We start from the raw sequence: 21,309 nt of genomic DNA, 5'->3' as shown, positions 1-21,309 counted from the left end.
TAAGAAACACGTTGGTAGTAGGACATTAGAGGAAATTTCCCATCGATTTGATACCTCCTGTGACATAACAGGGATCTTTTACAGTTATAACGAGTCTAATGCACAGCCTTATATACTATCTACATAAGACTATATTAAGTCTTCTCAGTAGAGTCTTATGCAGTTTTAATACAATTACAAAGTCGAGTGTTACTATTAAATTTACGTTAACCTACAAATGAATAATATAGACTCAACGTGGAAATCTGCTCTTTCTTTAAAAACTGTATCCAAGTTCAATTTTGAATTTGGAATTATGACGATCTTTTAAATTATTATGTTTAATTTAATTAAACAACAAAAGTAACATTAAATAATTTATTACCTACATATGTATTATACATATTTACAAATCATGTTTAAATACAACTTTTCCCAATTTTCCATTGGGTACATCGATAGAGGACAATGTTTCGGTGACTATTCCGGTTGCAACAGTCACATTATTCTCTCGTATTGTGAAAGGCTGGCCTTCCGTCATGACCATGCCTTCGAGAAGAGTCAGATACACCTCGCCGTGATCACCTGGCATCATCATGTCCATGGTAGGTTCTAGAAAATCAATTCCAAAATTTAACCGACATTACAGCACAACACGACCCAGTGGTTAAAATGCCTGCATCTTAACCAATGGTTGCGGGTTCAAACTCACGCAAGCAAAACTGTGTCATGTGCTTAATTTGTGCTTAAAATTCATCCTGAATGAAATCGATGAAAAAGGAAACCGGCATGTGACTAATTTTAACGAATTTCTCGCATTGGAACAACGTGGTGGAATGTACTCCAAGCCTTCTCCCCAAAGGGAGAGGAGGCTTTAACCCAGCATTGAGCAATTTAAAGGCTGTTAATGTAATGTATCACAATTTTTTTATAGTCAATGAGTACATACATAAAATTAAATTACCTAAATCAATCCTGCAAGCAATATTCCAAGTACCACTGAACATTTGTTGGGAATACTTTGAAAATATCGGCTTTTTCCTACCACCTTCGCTTCTCGACAGAAAATATATCTTCGCTTTATAGTGGTTGCTTAGTTTTATGCTCTTCGCGGCACAGAGGAGCATGCCCGTTTCAACTGCACGTATTTTCATCCCACGGAGTAAAACTCCGACATTATCACCCGCCAAAGCCTATGAAATAAGGTACAAATGAAAAAGGCAAAGTTGTGTAAGACGGTTTAAAACGGATTTTTGTTGCCAATTGTTTGATATGTTTTTTCATTTTATTAGAAAATTTCCTCAAAAACTTTTCCTTTTTTCTTGCTTTATTTGAAAACAATCAAGCAATCAAATTTTATATACATACTGTTTATTAAATGTAGAAAACAGTATCTACTGAGTTTTATATTAGGGTTCTTTCGGTAGAATGTATATTCCGAACCGGTAGTAGTTTTCAAGTTCTTCATTCGAGATATTTGTATTATTAAAGTCCTCATATAACTAATCTATGAACTAATGAAGCTCATCAAGGACAATTAGTATTTAGACATAGACAATGTTACTACTTTTTACATTTTTGATGTATTCTATTCTGGATTATTTTTATTGGAGTATAATAATTCACTCATTTTCTGAGTCTCAAAATAAAACTTTATTTTTTATCTACTGCAGTGACGATGTAAGTCTATTTAAAGGCTAACATGCATTTTCTTTTTTAATATTTTGATACCATTTAAAAATTAAAAATCGTTATGAATTTAAAAAAAATATAATAAAGGATATAATATTAATCTTACCTCGAGGACACTCGATCTAAAAATCTGAATATCAGACAATGTAGTTTTTGTATTAAATCCGAATCCCATTAATTCAGCTTCATCGTTTTTCTTCATAATACCGCGTTTAATAGTACCAACCACTACAGTACCTCTGCCGGGTACCGTGAATGCATTGTCTATGGGCATTAGAAATGGCGACTCGAGATCCCTAATTATTGGTGGGACGTATTTGTCTATGGTATCTAAAAGTTTTCTAATTGACGGCGCACCTAAGGCATTATAAATTGTTAATACTTTCAACCAAACATATTTTTTACCAACGAATTAATGTATAGCCCATAATTAGAGAGACTTAAACCACCACTTTTAGGCAACATGCATAATTTTTCAATGGGAGCAATAATTGGCGGGGCTTAAGTTTGTACCTCCCTTTAAAAATCCTTTATAAATTTTTAGATTATTTTAAAAATAGTTGTTTACTTCTTCCAATATCATGTTACAAAAAAAAATTAAGATAAATAAAGAAGACATTTTATAAAGATCATAACACTGACCTATTTCTGATTCATCTTCATTCAAAGCTTTTAGGGCAGATCCAAAAACCATAGGCACGGTACTTCCATTGTAGCCAAAGTCCGACAACATTTCTCTCATTTCAATTTCTACAAGTTCAATAATCTGAAAAATATAATACACTTTGACTATTGGATAGCAGTTTTTAAATCAAATCACATTTTTTAACTTAAGTGATGACATACATTTATGGTATACAATTCTTTAAAACTCTCAATTTTGACAAAATATTTTAATACTTGTAAAGCCTGTAAGTTTTCCACTGCTGGACTAAATACCTCCTCTGATTTTGTGGAGAGGGTAAGGAGTATAATCCACAAAACTGCCCCAATGCAGTTTTCAATTTCAATTCTTTAAAATTAGACACATGTAGCTTTCCTTCAGCCTCAAGCAAAGATGAAATACAAACACAAATTAACCACATGAAAATTTAGTGGTACTTAATGAAGGCTTGAATCACATTAATGCTTTCATGTTTGCAATATTGTAACTATATGTACCTTTGATATGAGATTTATCGTTCATGATTTTATGAGCATTAGAATATTGTGAAAGGGCAACTCACATCTGATCCAACTAAGTCCACTTTATTTACATACACTATTATATATTTAATTCCAACTTGTTTAGCAAGTAATAAATGTTCTCTTGTTTGAGGCATAGGTCCATCATTAGCAGCTACTACCAATATTGCAGCATCCATTTGAGATGCTCCAGAGATCATGTTGCGGATATAATCAGCATGACCTGGACAATCTGTGTGGGCATAATGTCTGTTTTTTGTGCTGTAGCCAACATGAGCTGCGTTTATTGTAATGCCTGAAGAAAAGTATTATAGAAATTATGAATGACAATTTCAAAAAGCTCAGTATCAATATTAATTCTATAGATTTATTCTATACAAGTACAAAAATTGTTAGTACATTTGTACGCATAAAAATCCAGTTATAAATAAGAAAATAACAGAGTCACAGAACATCAAAAATACTCTTTTCAAACAATAATTCTAAAGAACTTTTTTGTTGTTAAATTTTTGTCCAAACACATATTATTTATTTTTATTATTTTAATGGAATCTAGAATTTAATGCTAAAAGGTCGTTGTCTCTTTCTTGCAGTTGCTTCAGATTAATTTTATACTTATGTAATAATTATTGGTACATAATTAGAACCATTCTCTGTATTGAAATAAATAAATGATTCAATAGTTATCATTATATAGTTCATTAATTTTTCATATAATTTCGGAGTACCGGAAAATATATAGAAGTTAGCTTACCTCTAGCCTTTTCTTCCGGCGCTTTATCAATTTCGTCGTATGATACATATTTAGAGGTACCATCTTTTGACAATACTTTTGTAATAGCAGCTGTTAGTGTAGTTTTTCCGTGATCTACATGACCTATAGTGCCTATATTACAATGTTTCTTTTCTAGTGTTTTAGGTTTCTGCTTGGTGGAAAGATTACGAATCTCTAAACTAAAAGCACTAGCAAATTTATAATTAGTTAAGAATCTAGGCGTAAATGAACTGTGTGGAATATTACGGATTATACAACTAATAATAAGTCTTCCAGTCATATTTTGTTTTTAATTTGGATTATATCATTGCTTTTTAAGGTTATATTTATAATATGATTATGACATTTGTCATTGTTATTTTTCACTCAGTGTTACTGACTACTGTAGTTTTCCGTTGTAGTGACAAGTTGACAACTGACACTGAAACTCATTTCTTGAGTAATGACTCAAGATTTTTACTACAAGAAAGAATAAAGATTAAAGAGACGTAAATTAAACCTACGAAAAAATTAGTGTTGGTTTTGCCAGCTTAGTTAATTCTTTTTGAATTCCTTTTCAACCGACTTCAAAAAGGAGGAGGTTATCAATTCGTCGGTATTTTGTTTCTTATGTTTGTTATCTCATAACTTTTAACTGGGTGGGCCTTGATAATTTTTTTTGTTTGAAAGCTAGTGCGTCCCGTGTGGTCCCATTTTAATTTAGTCCAGTTCGGATGATGGTATCCATATGAAAATAATATAAGTCTTAAATTTGCATAATTTATGTGCACGATAAACAAGTGATCAACTGAAAATTACGCTAACCAATTTTGATGATTCTTTTTTTATTATAAAAGATACACTTTAAGGGTAGTTTGGTAAGGTTCTGAGTATAGGATCCATGACAAAGTAACGGAATGGATCAATTTATTGGTAAACGAAGGCTTTTCGTATCGTAGACAATTATTTAGCTATTATTATTAATAATAGCTAAATAATTGTCTACGATATCTGCAGAATCTACATTTTTATATATTAGATAAACGCATTTCTTTTGCAATTTCAATATTTTTTAGATGTATATATAGGTAGCTTAACTTAAAATTATTTTAAAATTTAAAACGGTGTTAGTAAGCTGCGCAGTTATACGTAACGGGCGAATATTACGTTTAATTTGAACTATCTCAGGTTTCAAGTGAAATCAATTCTGAGGGTATTTTAAATGAAACATTACATGAATACACATAACCTTTAATATTTCAGCTGGAAACGCGAGTGAATAAAATAGAGCAATTCTGTTCGAAACACTAAATTTGCGTCATCGTACGAGTCTGTATTATAATACCGTACTTGCTCTTGATTAAATAATATACCAACCTAATATGACCGATAAAATATAGTCTACTTCATAGGTAATTTCAAAGTAAGGTTTATTTTATGCACACGGCAATAAATAAGCACTAAGTTAAAAAAATGCATATAAATGTGAAGGTGCAAAGAAAAGCAAAAAAATTGAGTTGGTCAATTTGCTGGAACATGGATGTGTAGCAAAAGCTTATATATTTTTTTTCTCGCTGGAAAAACGCATTACGCGCTTCGCCCACGTGATGGAAAGTGGGGGGGGGGGGTTGTGTGACTCCCCGGAGCCCTGGACGCCGAGTGCGCCCAAGTACGCCGGGTTTGCCCACTGAAAACCAGCGGTCGGCCCACCTACCGGCCTCTAACACCTAGGGGTGATTCCCGGGGTAGCAAAAGCTTATATAACGCGACATATGTGTAAAAGAGATTGTAACCGTTAATAAAATAAGAAAATACTTCAAAACCATTAATCTGCGCTTAAACTCTTCGTAACATTTTATTTATTTTATTTTATAGGATCACCAACAGAAATGACAATAGTGAAGTAATGAAATTTTGCATGAATTACTTGTAATACCGCTTGCACATCGTACTCAGTACAGCAATTTAGGTTTAACGAGAAGCTAGCCGATTATATTATCGTATTTTATCGCATTCGTCACGCGAAATCTTACAAGTACACCGATGAAGCGCTAACAATTTGATTACGATTATGTGTGTGTGTGATAGATTTACTACTATGTGTACACACTCTTATTCATATATCAGTTATTAGTATTAGAATGAAGACGAAGACATCTATGCATAAACGCGACATCAGAGTCGCCGAGGCTGTACTCTCTCTGATCAAGCGCGGACCAGGACCCACTGGATTGTAGTAATAAGAATTACGCATATACTGCTACATTTTTTTATTATATATTATTTATTATAGATTATGTATATATTATTTTAAAATATTAAAAAAAAAGAAAAACAAAACAATGTCAGTGTGGGCCACGTCTCCCAAGAAGACGACAAGAATGAAACCCAGTGAAGATCTGCTGATGTTTAGTATAAAATATAAAACGCCAAAATGTTTAAAATGAAATGTAAAATGAGGCACGGGCATCTGCGAGCCTGTGGATGTTGTAAAATAAATAAAAAAAAGTATTAGAATTAAACGGTATCTAGATTTTATGAAATAAACAGTTACTTTAATCCTTAACTTACTAAGCCAATGAACCAATTTTTAAAGTCAATATAAAAAAGCCATTTAAAAAATAACCTTTAAATAAAATTAATCCTCCACCTGGTATTACAGCAGCAGCAGCATCCTTGAAATATATAGATATATCGACATATATGTATGTGAGCAATTAGGCCCCTATTTTTCCTCAGTTTCATAGTCTGATGGGAAGAAAATCTTACAAATTTCGGCAACCAAGAATTAAACATATATCGAGATCTACACCCCCATAAGCTAGACCATTATTATCCGGTTTATTTATAATCTTGGAGCTAGAGACTCTCTTCGGGATGTTTTTAACAAAGTGGGAATACTCACTGTTGCGTCGCAATATATTTACAACAATATAATGTATATTCACAGTAACATTGATCACTTTGATAAAATCAGTGATAATCATTGTATGTGCACTAGGAGTAAGGCGAGTAACCCGAGGCGCTTTGAATCACGATATAAATATAATTTTGAAATTACAACATCAAAACTGAAACTTCACCAATCGGGATCACATGGTTTGTCATAAAAAATTTCAATAAATTGCCGGACGTATTTAAGCAAAATATAAATGAACCAAGCTACCCAAATAAGTTAAAAGAAATTCTTAAAAAAAAATTCTATTACACCCTCGAGGAATAATCTGACAGATAAAATTGTGATATAAACGTCCGTCTCTCTAACATTTGCTACGTTTTTTTTTCGCTTGCGTTAGTGTTGGTTAACACACGTGTTAAGAGATTTTGAGTGTTTACGTTTAGTTCTGTAGTGTATTTTACTGTTAATAGTACTATTAGTTGATATTTGGGTTAGTGGTGTTACTAACATTTATTCATATTGTGAGTATTTGCTGTATTTTAATATTCTGTAGTTTTTAAGTTTTATAATGGAGGTTGATACTCCTCCCGAACCCCCTGATCCAGGTGGCTCAGTAGATTTAGTTCCCGACAATAGTTCTTCTCCTTCTTTACCTGTTTCTCGTAAACGACAAAGTGATAAGGAATCGATTAATTCCGACTCCAACATAAAAAAAAACGGTAATTCATCCCACAACCGCAACTCCTTCCATCCAAACAATCTACACCCATCCTTCCTACTCTGAAGGCCCTAAGAGTTACTTAGACAGTGACAAAGGCCCTTTCATTGTTCATGTGTCCCGGGAAGTCTCTGATCCTGCTTCAGGAACTACTATACGGGCTATCAAATTTGGGCAATTTCTACATACTCACAAAATTAGTGGTATTATTAATGATGGTCTTAAAAATGTAGGACGCAATAAAATATCTGTTGAGTTTTCAACAAGCAAGGCAGCAAACTCCTTTCTAGCAAACCCTGTTATTGAAATGTGTAAATATAAAGCTATTGTACCGACTTTCAATATTACTAGAATGGGTTTGATTAAGGGTATTCCCGTGGACTGGACAATGGAGGAATTAGCAACATCACTCGAACTTCCCTCTGGATGTGGTGAAGTTTTAAAAATCAGACGCCTTAACAGGAAAACTTTTACCGATGGTGTTATCACATGGGTCCCAACCCAATCTGTGGTTATCACATTTAGGGGGCAAATGCTTCCCAATAAAGTGTTTTCCTATCATACTTCCCTACCTGTAGAAATGTATAAACTTCCGACGATCCAATGCCTGAACTGCTGCCGTTATGGACACATAAAAACTCAGTGCCGATCACAACCTAGATGTTTTAAGTGCTCCAAATCCCACACAGGTGAGTCTTGTGATGTAAGTAAGGATAACGCCACTTGCTTACATTGCTCAGGTGTTCATTTTACTACGGATAAGGACTGTCCTGAATTTTCACGCCAACAATCCATAAAAATTGTTTTGTCCCAAGACAATGTGTCATATATAGAAGCATCCTCAAGGTTCCCTCCTGTTCGTAGATCCTATGCAGAGATTGCAAAAGAGATGTTTACCCCTCCTATATATTCTCCAACTATCCCAAACAAATCTATCCCTTCACCTGTCAGATCCTATCGTAAGACTGTTATAAGTACTCCTCGCCCAAGATCACCGCTTGGAAAAGGATACGATAAACAGGCTCACCAGTCCATTGTTAGCAATTGTCCCTCTACTACTCCCAATGGTTGTGCTCTCAACCAAAATACTCCTCTCCCCGTAAATAACAATCCCAACTTCTTGGAAATGTTAACGAAGATACTTCTAAGCATTATTTCAACCTGTAATGATATCCCTTTACCGTCCAACGTTGCTCAAGACTTAGGTCAACTATTCTCAATGCTTAAAAATGGCCCCAATCAGCTTCCTTCAATGGAACTGCAAGAGCGTCCGGCCTAAAAAACACGAACTCCTCTCTCTTATTAATCTCCATAAACCTGTCATTATTGCCATCTCTGAAACTTGGTTGATCCCTGGATCCCGATTCCGGGTACCGGGCTTCTCCTGTTTGAGAGATGACAGGAGTGATGGTTATGCCGGGAGTGCCATTTTTATTCGGCACTCCCTTCCCTTTTCCCAAATCCCTCTATCCCTGTCCAGCCAGCATATTAATGCTGTTGCTGTCAGAGCCCTCAACATCTCTTTTCTCTCCCTGTATATCCCTCATCCTAATCCCGCTTTAATTCCCGAATTATCCGCCATCTTCTCTAATCTCCCTCATCCTATCCTTGTCATGGGGGATTTTAATGCCCACCATACCTCCTGGGGTTCACATTTTTGTGATTCGTTTGCTCTCTTGTTGATGGACATGTTTGATGATGCAAACCTCTGCATCCTCAATAATGGCTCACCAACTCGTAGAGTATACCCCAACCAAAACCCAAAATCCGTTGTTGACCTATCCCTAACCTCTCCTGCCCTTGCTTCTCAATTATCCTGGAATGTCCTATCATCCTCTTTTGGTAGTGACCACTTCCCTATCCTCCTTTCTTTAAATAACCGATCCATCCCATACTCCAACCCAAATCCTTTATTAAAATATAAATTAAAACATGTTAATTGGTCTGCATATGCTGAATCTGTTGACGACATGATTGACTCCCTCTTTGTGTCGCAAGACTATCGAAATGTAATCCTTTGCTACGACCTTTTCGTTAATGGTATTTTAACTGCAGCTGATCTCCATTTTCCAAAAAAACACATCTCAAAAAATCATTTGCTTTCCACCCCCTGGTGGGATGAGGAATGCAAACGATTAACTGAACAGAGACTAGAGGCTGAAGAAACATACACTATGTGTATGTCTATGGATAATTTTTACAAGTATCAGAGAATCGACGCCAAATTAAAACGACTGATTTCTAAAAAGAAAAAAGTCAGTTGGATTCAATTTTGTGAATCCCTGAGCCCTCGTTCCTCTTCCTCTGCAGTCTGGTCCCAACTTAAAAAATTCCGCCGTTGCCTTAACTCTGACAACCATTTGACAGTTTTCTAATTTCTACGCCAGCATCTACTTTGGATGAAATGGATGCCCCCTTCTCTTTTTCCGAACTTCAATGTACACTAAATGGTTTATCCGATTCGACACCTGGGGAAGATGGCGTTCCTTACTCTTTTATTTCCAAATTGAATGATAAAGCTAAACATTGTTTTTTAAATATTATTAACTCGGTTATTATCAAAGGAATCATCCCGCAATCTTGGAAGTCACAAATTGTTATTCCCATTCTTAAACCGGGTAAGAACCCTTCCGATTGCAATTCTTATAGACCTATAGCTTTATCATCTACTTTGGCAAAGATCACTGAACATCTCTTGAAGAATCGCCTGGAATGGTTAATGGAAAGCAGAAACATACTTGCTCCCTCTCAATTTGGCTTTCGGAAGGGGTCGAGCACTATTGATAGTCTAAGCATACTTACAACAGACATTCGGATTGCCTTTGCGAAAGGAGAGTACCTTGTGGGAATATTTCTAGACATATCTTCTGCATATGATAATGTCCTTCTTCCGTTGCTCAGGCAGAAAATGCAACAGCTGAGTATTCCACCGAGGATAGTTCATTTCATATGTAATCTGTTAACTTGCAGATCAATAACGCTAAGACACCAAAATCTCTCACTTCCCCCCAGATTCGTCTGGAAAGGTCTTCCTCAAGGCTCTGTACTCAGTCCTCTGCTTTATAGCATATACACTCATGACCTCGATTTGTCTGTTAACAACTTTTGTAACATCCTCCAGTATGCTGATGACATAGTTTTATATCATAGATCAAGTTCCGTTGAAAATTTATCATTTCGATTAAACTCTGCTTTGCATTACCTATCCCAATGGCTCTGTGACCATGGCTTGTCGCTGTCGATAGCCAAAAGTCAAGCAGTGATTTTTACGAAAAAAAGACGTATTCCCGCCTTTGATCTGTTTTATGAGGGTCAATGCATTAACTTTGTAGACAAAACAAAATTTCTTGGTATAATTCTCGATTACAAACTGAACGGAATTTCTCACTCCGATTACATAGCCAAGAAATGTGAAAAATCTATTAATGCCCTTAGAGCAGTGTCTGGAGTCTGGTGGGGAGCTCACCCTTATACATTAAAATTGATCTATAACGCAATAGTTCGTAGTCATTTGGACTATGGACTGTTCGTTCTAGATCCTTTTAATAAATCAGCTTCAGAAAAATTAAATAAAATACAATATAAATGTCTCCGTATTATATTGGGTGCGATGAAATCCACCCCTACTAATGCTCTGCAGGTTGAGTGTGTTGACCCTCCTCTACAGATAAGGAGGCAATATCTTTGTGACCGCTTTATCATCAGATTGTTACAGCTACCCTCCCATCCTCTACTGATTAGATTAAACAAACTATCCCACCTTTGTAACCCAGATAATCCGGCATCCCCATTCCTATTAAACAGTTTCCTCAAGTATACCAAACTCCCCCATCCACTTACCACTTTTCCCTCTAATCCTCTTTTTTCCACCTCCTTTAAAGCACTTATTTATAATCCTCCAGTAATAACAAATCTTGGACTCGTAAAAGGTTCCCCTGATGCTAATATCCAATTTCAAACAATTTTTCATCAAAATTGGCCTAATCATCTCCCTATATATACTGACGCCTCTAAGCTCTCGCCGACCGGCTGCGTTGGTGCAGCTTGTTGGATTCCTAAATTTAAAATAGCACTATTATTTAAATGTCCCCCCGAAACCTCTGTATTCTCCGGTGAGGCCATCGCTTTACTGGAAGCCGTAAAGTATGCCCTGTCACACAATATTCAGCAAACAATTATTTTATGTGACTCACTAAGTTGTCTGTTAGCCATTAAAGAGAATCCTTTTCGTAGCAGATCAAGACTTTCAATCGTTTTTAAGATCAGAGAGGCCCTGTTGTCCTGTCATCAACAAGGGCTACAAGTCCTGCTGGTTTGGATTCCTAGCCATTCAGCTATATCTGGTAATGAGATGGCAGACTCATATGCTAAGATTGCTATCCAATCTGGTACATCTGAGCATTTTGCCAACACATCTCAGGATTTGCTTTCTCTTGCCAAAGCTGAAATGATTAAATCCTGGAATTCTTTTTGGGTTTCATCAAAATTGGTCAAGGGTAAATATTATTCGGCGTTACAACCTGAAATTCCGAGGCGACCTTGGTTTTCATCTCACAGGCACGCTGACCGTTGGGTCACCTCCACCATCTGTCGGTTACGCCTCGGCCATTCATGCACACCTACTCATCTAGCAAAAATCATAGTTCGTGATCACTCGCTGTGTGAATGTGGCCTAGACGAAGGCTCTGCAACCCATATCCTGTTCCTTTGCCCTAAACTTCTTCGTTCCATTTATGACATCCTCCCTCCTAAAGTCCCTCGCCCTATAAATGTTGAATGTTTGTTGACGTTTGTGTTTAGTCCATTTTGTTCAATCTTATGTAAATATATCAAATTAAATAAAATTAAGTTGTGAATAGTCCAATTTTTCATATTTTATTACATATATTGTTTAGAATACTAACAACTATTTTTTTTTAATTATCTTATTATTAACTCTTAATGTTTGTGTTGTTCTAGGTTAAGGATTAACAAGGAAATTAATACTACTATTCTTGACTTTAAAATTCAATTGAGTTTAGTGTCTCAACCGTACCGATCAATCTCATTCGTGTCTTCTCCATCCTACGTGACATTGGCGAAATAATCTGTGCCCTGCCGGCACAACTAAAAGCAATTAAACAAAGAATTGAATTGAATTGAACATTTGCTACGCCCTAGCAGGGTTTATTTCATGTAAACTAAAGTTTAATTGTATGTGTGAGCATGAAACCGCAAATAAATAAATAAATAAAGCTTAAAATGCCAAGAGTCCGATTCCGCAAAGTCAATAAATCCTTCGTGGGGCAAAGTATCAGTTTCTATAATAAAATTCCGCAGACATTTTTAACTTTGCTGTTTAGTAAATTCAAATCGTTTGTAAAAAATACATTGGTAGAAAAAGCATATTATTCGATATACAAGATTTTACAAATGATAAAAAAGCGTGGAGTTAATACCTGTTGACTTTCAAGCAGGATATATTAATTTAAATAATTGTAATTAATTAAAATGACTTTGTATTTTTTAAATGTTAAAAAAGAGTAACTACTGAGTTTCTTGCCGGTTCTTCCCGGTAGAATCTACTTTCAGAACCGGTGGTAGCTTCACTTAATTGTAAAATGACGATTCAAAAGTGCTTGTAAAAGCCTACTTGAATAAAGTTTATTTTGATTTTGATTGTCAGATATGCATGTAAAGCTCATTTAATTCGGTTCCATTAAAATGGAATCTGCGAATTGATACTGTGCATTAAATAATCAAATACCATTTAATTCCACCAAATCAGGTGGAAAATAGTGTTTAAAGATAACATGTTCCAATTAGATTATTGTCACATGTCCATAAATAATGTGGTCAATTTTAATAGGTGGATGGAGTATAACAGTCATTAACCCGGATGTTCTGCACTAAAATTTGCCACAGAATATACCAAGTAAAACCTTCATCGAATTTAAAGTCTAATTCCAATATGCGAAGGTATCCTATTAAATTTGATTTTTTTTGCGTAATTAATTAAAACATTTTTATTTTACTTTTCTAAATTTTAATCATAAATATTTGCCGGTGTATTAAATAAAGCTCGATTTTTTTGACAATTCTATTTTCAAAATAATTTTCATTGTACCAATCGAAAAGGTCAAATTTATATCGATAATTATACTAAATCGTATCAAACAATATGAACGTTTTAGTTATTATTTTTCGTCTAATAATATTTTGCCAAAAATAAATAATTATTTACATTTATGTAATGACTTGTTTTGACCATTTAAATTGATAAAATTCGCCGCTGAAATTATTAGGAACAGCACTGATCCTTAACTATATTAAACAGAACGACACAAATAAACAATATTATCTGTGAAATAATATACTTTATTATAATTCTGTATGGCGTAAGACTATGTACTAATTGTCTCCATTTAGTATCCTTTAATGATCTTTTCTGTGAGCCTAATACTGAATATGTCTTTGAATATTAGAAATTTCGTTTCATATTTCATTATTCTAAATCTATCTTTATATTCTGTATTAAATTACAACTTTTTAAATTTCTAACAAAATCTAAACCTATGTTGCCAGTTCTTATGTAAATTTACAATCATATTTTAGAATATTTGCATATATAAAATTGTTGGCGTTCGCATATAATTTTAGGCAAGAATATAGTATTGTTAATAATAATTGTTTAGGCACAAGTGATAACAAAAATCAGAAATATATGAAGGTATATTTTCTACACTTTTACTAAGAGGCAACACTCATCAAGGAATGTCGATTAGAAATTTCGTATTTTTTTTTACATTTTAAAAGCATATGAAATATCGATTATAATTCATATTCATTTATTCTTATAAAGATTAAGTTATCAAATAAGCAATATTTTTGTATTAGGAATATTATTTGTCACATTTTGTATGAACATTGTTGTAACCAATCGTTTTTCTAACTTTAATCATCATTGTTTTCATGTATTTGTTTGTAATAAATTTAGTATTGACATATATATAATTAGTCATTATAAATGTCTTTCTGTTTACATCTGTGTCTTAAGTTATATCCTTGTAATGGAAACACTTAACACTTCACTTGAAAATGTTTTGGATAGAACAGCACTTTTTCAACTGTTTATTGAACTTCACAATGTATAAACCCGAATTTCATTGTTTCAGAACTCTGTAATGTAATGTAAATTCAACATTCGATTTCCAGATGAAGTGCCTGACAGTCCGGAGGTCCATGTTGGGGTCCAATACCTGAATTATAAAAAAAAAAAAACTTGTTTATGTTCTTGTTTTTATAGCTTTTTGTATAACATGATATAGAAATAATGGTCTAGAGTAGCGGTCGGCAACCTTTTGGTAGGCAAGGGCCACAAGTTGGCAAATAAAGTATAGCCGGGCCGCAGTCACGATATGAACCTTAGAAGCCCAATATACCTACGCACAATTAGTGTTGATTAGTCATATTCCATAGATAAAAGAAAAATGCTATTGAAAATTGTTAAAATATACAGAATTTAATTCGTACACATAATACTTACATTATGTTTATATGTTTGAGCATAGAAAAATAAAAGAAAAATAAAGAAATGAAAACTACAAACGACTAAATAGGAAAGTGACTTTTCACAAATTTTAGTGTGATGTCTGAGGTTTCATTTGAGATGCAATTTTTGTATGTTTAATATATAATTTTCAACTTTTTTACAAAACATTCACGGGCCGCAAGGTAGACGGGCCGCGGGTTGCCGACCGCTGGTCTGGTGCATATTTATATAATGAACGGCCTAGAGCATATTGTTGTTTGTTGTTGAATGTACTATGATTGAGACGGTCTTGTCATGAATTTTGGCTATTTTCATATGGAACCATGAGTAATTTTTGGTGATAAGGAAATTGACTTCATTTAATCGCTTTTTAAGGATATATGAACAAACACTTTCATGATATAATGAAAAAATATTTTTTCTGTGACAATTTCCCGATTTGAAGTACAAACAGAAAAGAGACCAATATTCAAGTGATTGAATTATTCTTGTTATTTCAGACCAAAATTTTCGCCAAGTATTATAACTTGTTCTTAAATCTTGATTATAAAGAATTTGTGTTCACAAAGGTGAGTGAAGAGATCTTCACCCACCAGTTTAAATTAATTAATTTTTTTACTCTTTCGTCCCCTGCTCAAAGACATCTTGTACGCACGAGCGTCACACGAATGCTCGCCGATATTAATGAAACGTGAAGTTCGCACCTATGCGAGTGAGTTTTATAATCTTCTCTATAACTGAGGTAACTTTGTAGTAATCATATATGAAAAATCTGTAGCAGTTTTGCAATATTCGTTGTTCCTTAGGTTCTGCTTCATAGTTAATTTTATAGCAAAATAATTTTATACTTAAAATATAAGTGATTTTTTTTTTTTGAATTGAAAGTGGAGTTTCCCACAATAAAATCACAAAATCCATACTACAAACAAACCATTTGAAAGACGTTGATTTTAATTATTATTAAATCAAATTGATTTAATTAACATTTCAATAAGGTTCGATTTTAAAAACAATAAAAAGTTCTCATGTTACCTGATCACAGCACAATAATTCCACCCTCTCTTCTGGAGAGTCATTGGTGCTGTCTTCGCTACTCTTACCAGCACTTGCTCCGTTAACATCCCCCCCACCTACTATTTTCTCGACAACATGCTCTGCTACCTTCCGACATTGGATGAAGTCATTTGCTACGAGGCGGTCCTGAATTAGTAAAAAAATAGAAGATTAACCTACATGATTTTATTTTTCATCTTTTTAATACCTTAGCTATAAGACAGCAGAGCAGTGAAACATTTACAGGCTGTTTTAGAATATATATTAACCAAAATTCAATTAATAAATGTAATGTACACATATTGGTTTTGGTGTCATTGGATTAATTAACAAGTAAGATACTTACACATAGATCAGGCAAGAGCTATGTGTACCATCATAAAGAAAAATTAAGTGCCTTACATACAATGTATAGCAGGAACATAAAATAAGAACAAATAGCAAAAGTATCGAAAATAATTAGAATATTAAATTATTTACAGTTAAAGTGAAGAAAAATACACAAATTTTATAGTTTAGAACATTTTAAATCTTATAATATTAACGAAATACATTTTTGAATTGTTACCAAATTTAATAACAAATACTTACCATTGGAAATGACAAGAAATTAACTCTTTATTGATATTATATTTTTGCTCATTTTAAGATGAATTAACAACAAAAAATAAATTATCTTATAAGAACCTTTTTCTGTCTGTCCTGTTTGCTCTGACAAGTGGAGTGTGGCAATAAGTAAAAAGGCAATTTGTTTAATTTAGGGGCTGCCATTTCTATGGCAACATCGACCACCCACGATGGCACCGTTTCAAGAAGTAAATTTCCTTCTGTTTCCCCTCCCGCATCACCCACCTGGAAAATGTTTTATGAAACATTATTAAAAAAAACATAGTAAATAAATTGTACTTTACCTATTTGTTGAAAGAGATATATATTTTTTCACATTATAGGATGTATTTTTTTTGTATAAGTATAAGTACAATTACAATTTACATAAGTGTATAAGAAAATTTTCTATAAAGAAGCTTAGGAACACTAGACTTTTTTTTTAAATTAAAAATTTACAAAGAAACATCTTGGAAATGAATCTAAATAAAATTTTTGTTGGTCAGCAATTAATTTTATAATTGATTTAAAAATGTATGTACTTTATATATTTTTGTGTCATTTATGAAAATATACAATAAACAATTTCAATAACTGAAAATCTTTCCTGTCTGAACACATTATGAGCCAATAACACTGATTAATGTTTATGTAACTATAATTATTACACAAGTATTCAAGTCTATTATATTTAGGTAAGTTTAAATCCTGTTTTATTATGTAACTAGATTAACTAATACAATAAAGAACAAATACATTGTTTTAGTGATATCAATCTATGATAAATTCAATACAACTTGCTGGTAATTTGAGAAAATGAAAGCAAAAACATGTAATACACACCTGTAGCCTGTAAAGAGTTCTGCCCCCTACTTCACTAAATATAAGAGGCGTGTGTAAGGGTACACTGAAGAAGTTATTTCCTATCACCTTCTGACCAGCTTCATTTACCCTATTCGGGTGATTCCAGTGTTCTAACAAGGCTTGTAACAACAATGCCCCAAAGTTAACCTTTTGATCATTTTCTGTCGTCAGACCAGCTTCTTTAGCACTTACCCAAGCACTAAAACAATCTGTCTCGTCTTGACCTAAATGTATAGTCAACATCCCAGTTTTTAAATCTACATTAAACCAATTCGGTACATACACCATTTTGAAATGTTTTTTCAATTCCTCCTCATAATCAACTTCACCTAAATCTTCAACTTTGCTTGCTTTTAAAACATCATATAAGACAACATTGTTAGTTGTGTCTTTTGTTAATATATGACGCTTGTCATTTAGTACTGTGTAATGTTTAATAGCTTTTCCACCAGCAATGTTATGTAGAGGTTGTGTTTGATAAACATTGTTCGTATTGTAATTGTTTTGGTTGTATGTATCTGAGTTTAATGAATTAAGAGCTGGAAGTTTCCAACATCGAATATCAGAGTCTGATGTAGCCACCCAAACACCTGACTGATCGGCAGTGAAACATAATTTAAGAATGGGTGCAGTCTCTTCACAAACTATCATAAAATTGTCTGGATTCCTTAACTCTGTTATAATGACTAGACGGTCTCTTCCTCCAGAAATAATATGGGTGAAATTCTCTGTGGCTAAAAGTGCCCAAACTGCTTCGGAATGTACACGAATCGTTGACACACATCTCTGCTGTGATAACAACCACAGCTTTATGGTACCATCAGAACTCCCAGAGACACATTGAGAACCATCCCTACTAACAACTAATGCTTTTACATTGTCCGAATGCCCTTTTAATTTCATAAGACGAGAACAATTTCTAGGATCCCAAACTCTAAGGACTTTCTCTGTTGAACCACTGACCAAAATAGTGCCAGGTGGATTCATAGCCAGACTGTATATTGATTCTTTATTACCAACCAAGCTTGAAGTCGTAACCGTGTTGTTACTAGCAGTTAAAGCAGTCAAAGTATTAACGTCCCATAAGAATATCGCGCGGTCTAAACCAGCACTAGCCACTTGCTCCTTGTCTTTAGCGTAAGCCAATGTTCGTACGTAGTCTTTGTGGGTGCGTAAAGTCGACATACAGAAACCTTTAGGCGCATTCCATACTTTCACAGTTGTGTCGGACGATGCACTTATAAGGTTTTTTCCGCCGCAACATAGGACAATATCGTTCACCCAATCTGTGTGATGTTCCATACTTTGGATGTACCTGTCCTGTGTACCACCACCAGTGTGCCAAACTCGTATAATCCCATCTCTGCCGGCTGAATACAACCTGCCCTGTATTGGATCCAATTGTAATGAACTAACGCCATTTTTATGCCTCCTCTCCTCCTCGTCTCTGATAACGAATGATACTTGGGTCTTTTTACGCATGGTCGTGCCCATTTTCCGACATTTTAAATTGATAATTGAATTATATTTAAAGGATTTTAATGTAAAAAAGGTACTTGAGTCTAGTTGTTTCTCATTTGACGTAAGAGATTTGACGTTTTCGGTTTGACTTTTGTTTTTTTTTTATAGTTGTCATTACTATTATTTATTTATATTAGAAATAGAAACACGGTATTATTAGGTACTTACGAATAAAAAAAGATATATTTATAAAACTTAATCCATACTAAATTCGGATATTAGAACAATACAAGTATTAAAAGAAATAATATGCAGAATAATATAATATTATAATATTATCTATTTATAATAAAAAATACAAATTCGACAAGAGAGAGACTAAAGGGTTAATACAAATTAAATAAAACACAATTAAAACTACAATAAATAAAACTAATAATAATAATGGAAATGAAATCGATCAAAGCAATATTAAAATATAAATTTACTATGAACGAAATAAAATATTTTATTATTTATATAAACAGATTGTTGTACTGTGCACAATTTCACAAATTCCTAAAAAACACAATTATTTGGCAGTTTTAGCTGCACATACAAAAAAAAAAACTTTAGAAAATAAACAAGGTAAACCTATGTAGGTTACGTATTTGTAGAAAATAAAAAAAAAAACCTTATCTAGTAAAGTAGTCAGTTAGTCAGTTAACATAGGGTCAACTAATACCCGACTTCTGCAAAGAGCCGTATTCGACGAACTAGTCCGTATAAATAGCGTCATGGGTGCGGCCGGCCCGATGGATATCTAGATTTGACAACCCCGGCCACCTCTACGATCTCATGTTGCTTGTTTGGCCTCTTCAAAACGAGTTTTATCCGGTGTGCTTGATCGGCTAGTGGAAGTGTTCGGTCACATATTGGAATTTTTGTACAGCACTACCACTTCACCTTAAAAACCTAAGCATTTCTTCTTGCTACGAACCAACAATAGTATATATCTCCGATCTCTCCTTATCAAGTCTACCATATCAAGTGAATGTATTTAAGTCTATAAGTATGATTTTACATTGAGTATTTCTAACAGTTTTAACAAACTCTGTGAGTTGATGGAGGCTTTAAGTCTAAGCATATCCTCAGCATAAAATTTAACAAAAAATGAGCTTTCTTAGCTGTAAAGTATAACACCAATAACTCTTGAAATTATATTTGCATTTAATTTGTTAGAATTATTAATATGTCCAAAAATATGGAGCTTTTGGTACTGCAAATATCAGTACTTGGTATTGTTGTGTACCTATTAGAAGGATATGTGAGCGGGACTCAGTATAACAAGGAAAAGTCTCTTACACCCTTTCTTACCCTTCCATTGACGATGTAATAAATGCTTATTGTTTTTTACAGCGACATAGCTGTGGTAGCTACTTACGTATATATACGATACGATAACTTCAGGGCATCGAGAACCAATATAGCAAAAAATGAAAAAAACTTTTAATTCGCCTGGAAAAGTAAGGCTACTGTTTTTTGAGTTAGCAAAGAAGCATAATGAAAATCCGAGAATTACGGTTGCAACTGTTCAACCTCCTTGCTCAACAAAAAGTCATTTAATCGTAATGATAAAGGTTTTTCTGTCAAATGTGTAGGCCATACGGACCATATTATTTTGCAGAAAAATATGACGATGTGATGGATTATAGCTGCGAGCATCACTAGGTGACTAGGTGTAGTGTGTAGATTAACGAGAATGTTATGTTGAAAGATAATTACTAATTTGAATAAAGAATATCTTATTTCTTAAAGTAAAACCAAATATTGTACTTTTATTTAAAAAGAGATTTTACTTTATCTCGCAGTCAGCGATATTTATTTTTCATTATGTTACATAAGCGTTCATATCATGCAAAATCACTAAACAAAACATTATACGAAAAAAAAGAGATATTTTTTTGGCGATAAGTCTTGTATACAGATTATGTAAGCCAAATTGATCGAAAGGTTTTCGCAAAATCGTAATTCTCAATTGGTAATGAAATGAAAATATATTATTGAAATAAGGAATACATTAGGGCGATTGTTATGACTTATTTATGTCCAAAATAAGGTTACTACCTCAATTTCACAGATGTACATTTAGTACAAATGCTTCTAGGATAGAAAAAAAGCGCAAAAATACCTATTTCTTAGAACTACCAACACAATCAACGAATACAAACTTTGTTCGTATGTGGAAAGGATCAAAGAGTACATAGGATATTCCTTTCTGCAATACAATTGGTCTCTTATATTTAATCCATGTAGACTAAACGATGGTAAAATTAATCTAAGGCATGTTCAAGTATTTCGTGATAGTAACGAAGATAATTCCTTTTTGGTTGACACTTTTCAGAAACTCAGTTCAATAGTATGCTACTAAATTATATATTTAGGATATAAGCTAATTGTTTTTCAAAAACCATATTCTTAAGGCGAAGGCTTTGTATAATTCAGTGTTCATATTCTCTTCTCCATATACTTAACTGTTTTAAATTTCGCAACCTAATGGGTAACCTGAAAATGAAATAGTATAATAA

The 21,309-nt window shown here is 33.6% G+C and overlaps 2 protein-coding genes across 2 annotated transcripts; both read right to left on the bottom strand.

The window, feature by feature from the left end:
- Positions 1 to 343: 343 nt before the first annotated feature.
- LOC124539413 (elongation factor Tu-like) lies at positions 344 to 4,008 on the bottom strand. The gene is made up of 6 exons (XM_047116805.1): positions 3,611 to 4,008; positions 2,898 to 3,151; positions 2,314 to 2,437; positions 1,778 to 2,028; positions 944 to 1,172; positions 344 to 591 (listed from the first exon to the last, which is right to left on the bottom strand). The coding sequence occupies exons 1-6, from the start codon at positions 3,909 to 3,911 to the stop codon at positions 386 to 388; spliced, it is 1,365 nt and encodes a 454-aa protein (XP_046972761.1). The 5' UTR covers positions 3,912 to 4,008; the 3' UTR covers positions 344 to 385.
- Positions 4,009 to 13,563: 9,555 nt separating this feature from the next.
- Positions 13,564 to 18,879, bottom strand: LOC124539302 (WD repeat-containing protein 48 homolog). The gene is made up of 4 exons (XM_047116657.1): positions 17,261 to 18,879; positions 16,499 to 16,663; positions 15,791 to 15,958; positions 13,564 to 14,465 (listed from the first exon to the last, which is right to left on the bottom strand). The coding sequence occupies exons 1-4, from the start codon at positions 18,773 to 18,775 to the stop codon at positions 14,370 to 14,372; spliced, it is 1,944 nt and encodes a 647-aa protein (XP_046972613.1). The 5' UTR covers positions 18,776 to 18,879; the 3' UTR covers positions 13,564 to 14,369.
- Positions 18,880 to 21,309: the final 2,430 nt, after the last annotated feature.

This window comes from Vanessa cardui, chromosome 22, assembly GCF_905220365.1.
Source record: "Vanessa cardui chromosome 22, ilVanCard2.1, whole genome shotgun sequence".
Classification (NCBI taxonomy): domain Eukaryota; kingdom Metazoa; phylum Arthropoda; class Insecta; order Lepidoptera; family Nymphalidae; genus Vanessa; species Vanessa cardui.
This window is presented reverse-complemented; position numbering and strand designations above follow the sequence as displayed.

What these genes read in the sequence shown, in the direction of transcription:
- LOC124539413 (XM_047116805.1), bottom strand. Translation starts at nt 3,911, where the DNA reads ATGACTGGAAGACTTATTATTAGTTGTATAATCCGTAATATTCCACAC. An exon ending in TGGACTTAGTTGGATCAGAT is followed by an intron (nt 2,438 to 2,897) that starts GTGAGTTGCCCT and finishes TATATTTTTCAG; the next exon opens with ATTATTGAACTTGTAGAAAT. An exon ending in TTAGATCGAGTGTCCTCGAG is followed by an intron (nt 1,173 to 1,777) that starts GTAAGATTAATA and finishes CTTATTTCATAG; the next exon opens with GCTTTGGCGGGTGATAATGT.
- LOC124539302 (XM_047116657.1), bottom strand. Translation starts at nt 18,775, where the DNA reads ATGGGCACGACCATGCGTAAAAAGACCCAAGTATCATTCGTTATCAGA. An exon ending in GAACTCTTTACAGGCTACAG is followed by an intron (nt 16,664 to 17,260) that starts GTGTGTATTACA and finishes AACATTTTCCAG; the next exon opens with GTGGGTGATGCGGGAGGGGA. An exon ending in AATTATTGTGCTGTGATCAG is followed by an intron (nt 14,466 to 15,790) that starts GTAACATGAGAA and finishes TTTATAATTCAG; the next exon opens with GTATTGGACCCCAACATGGA.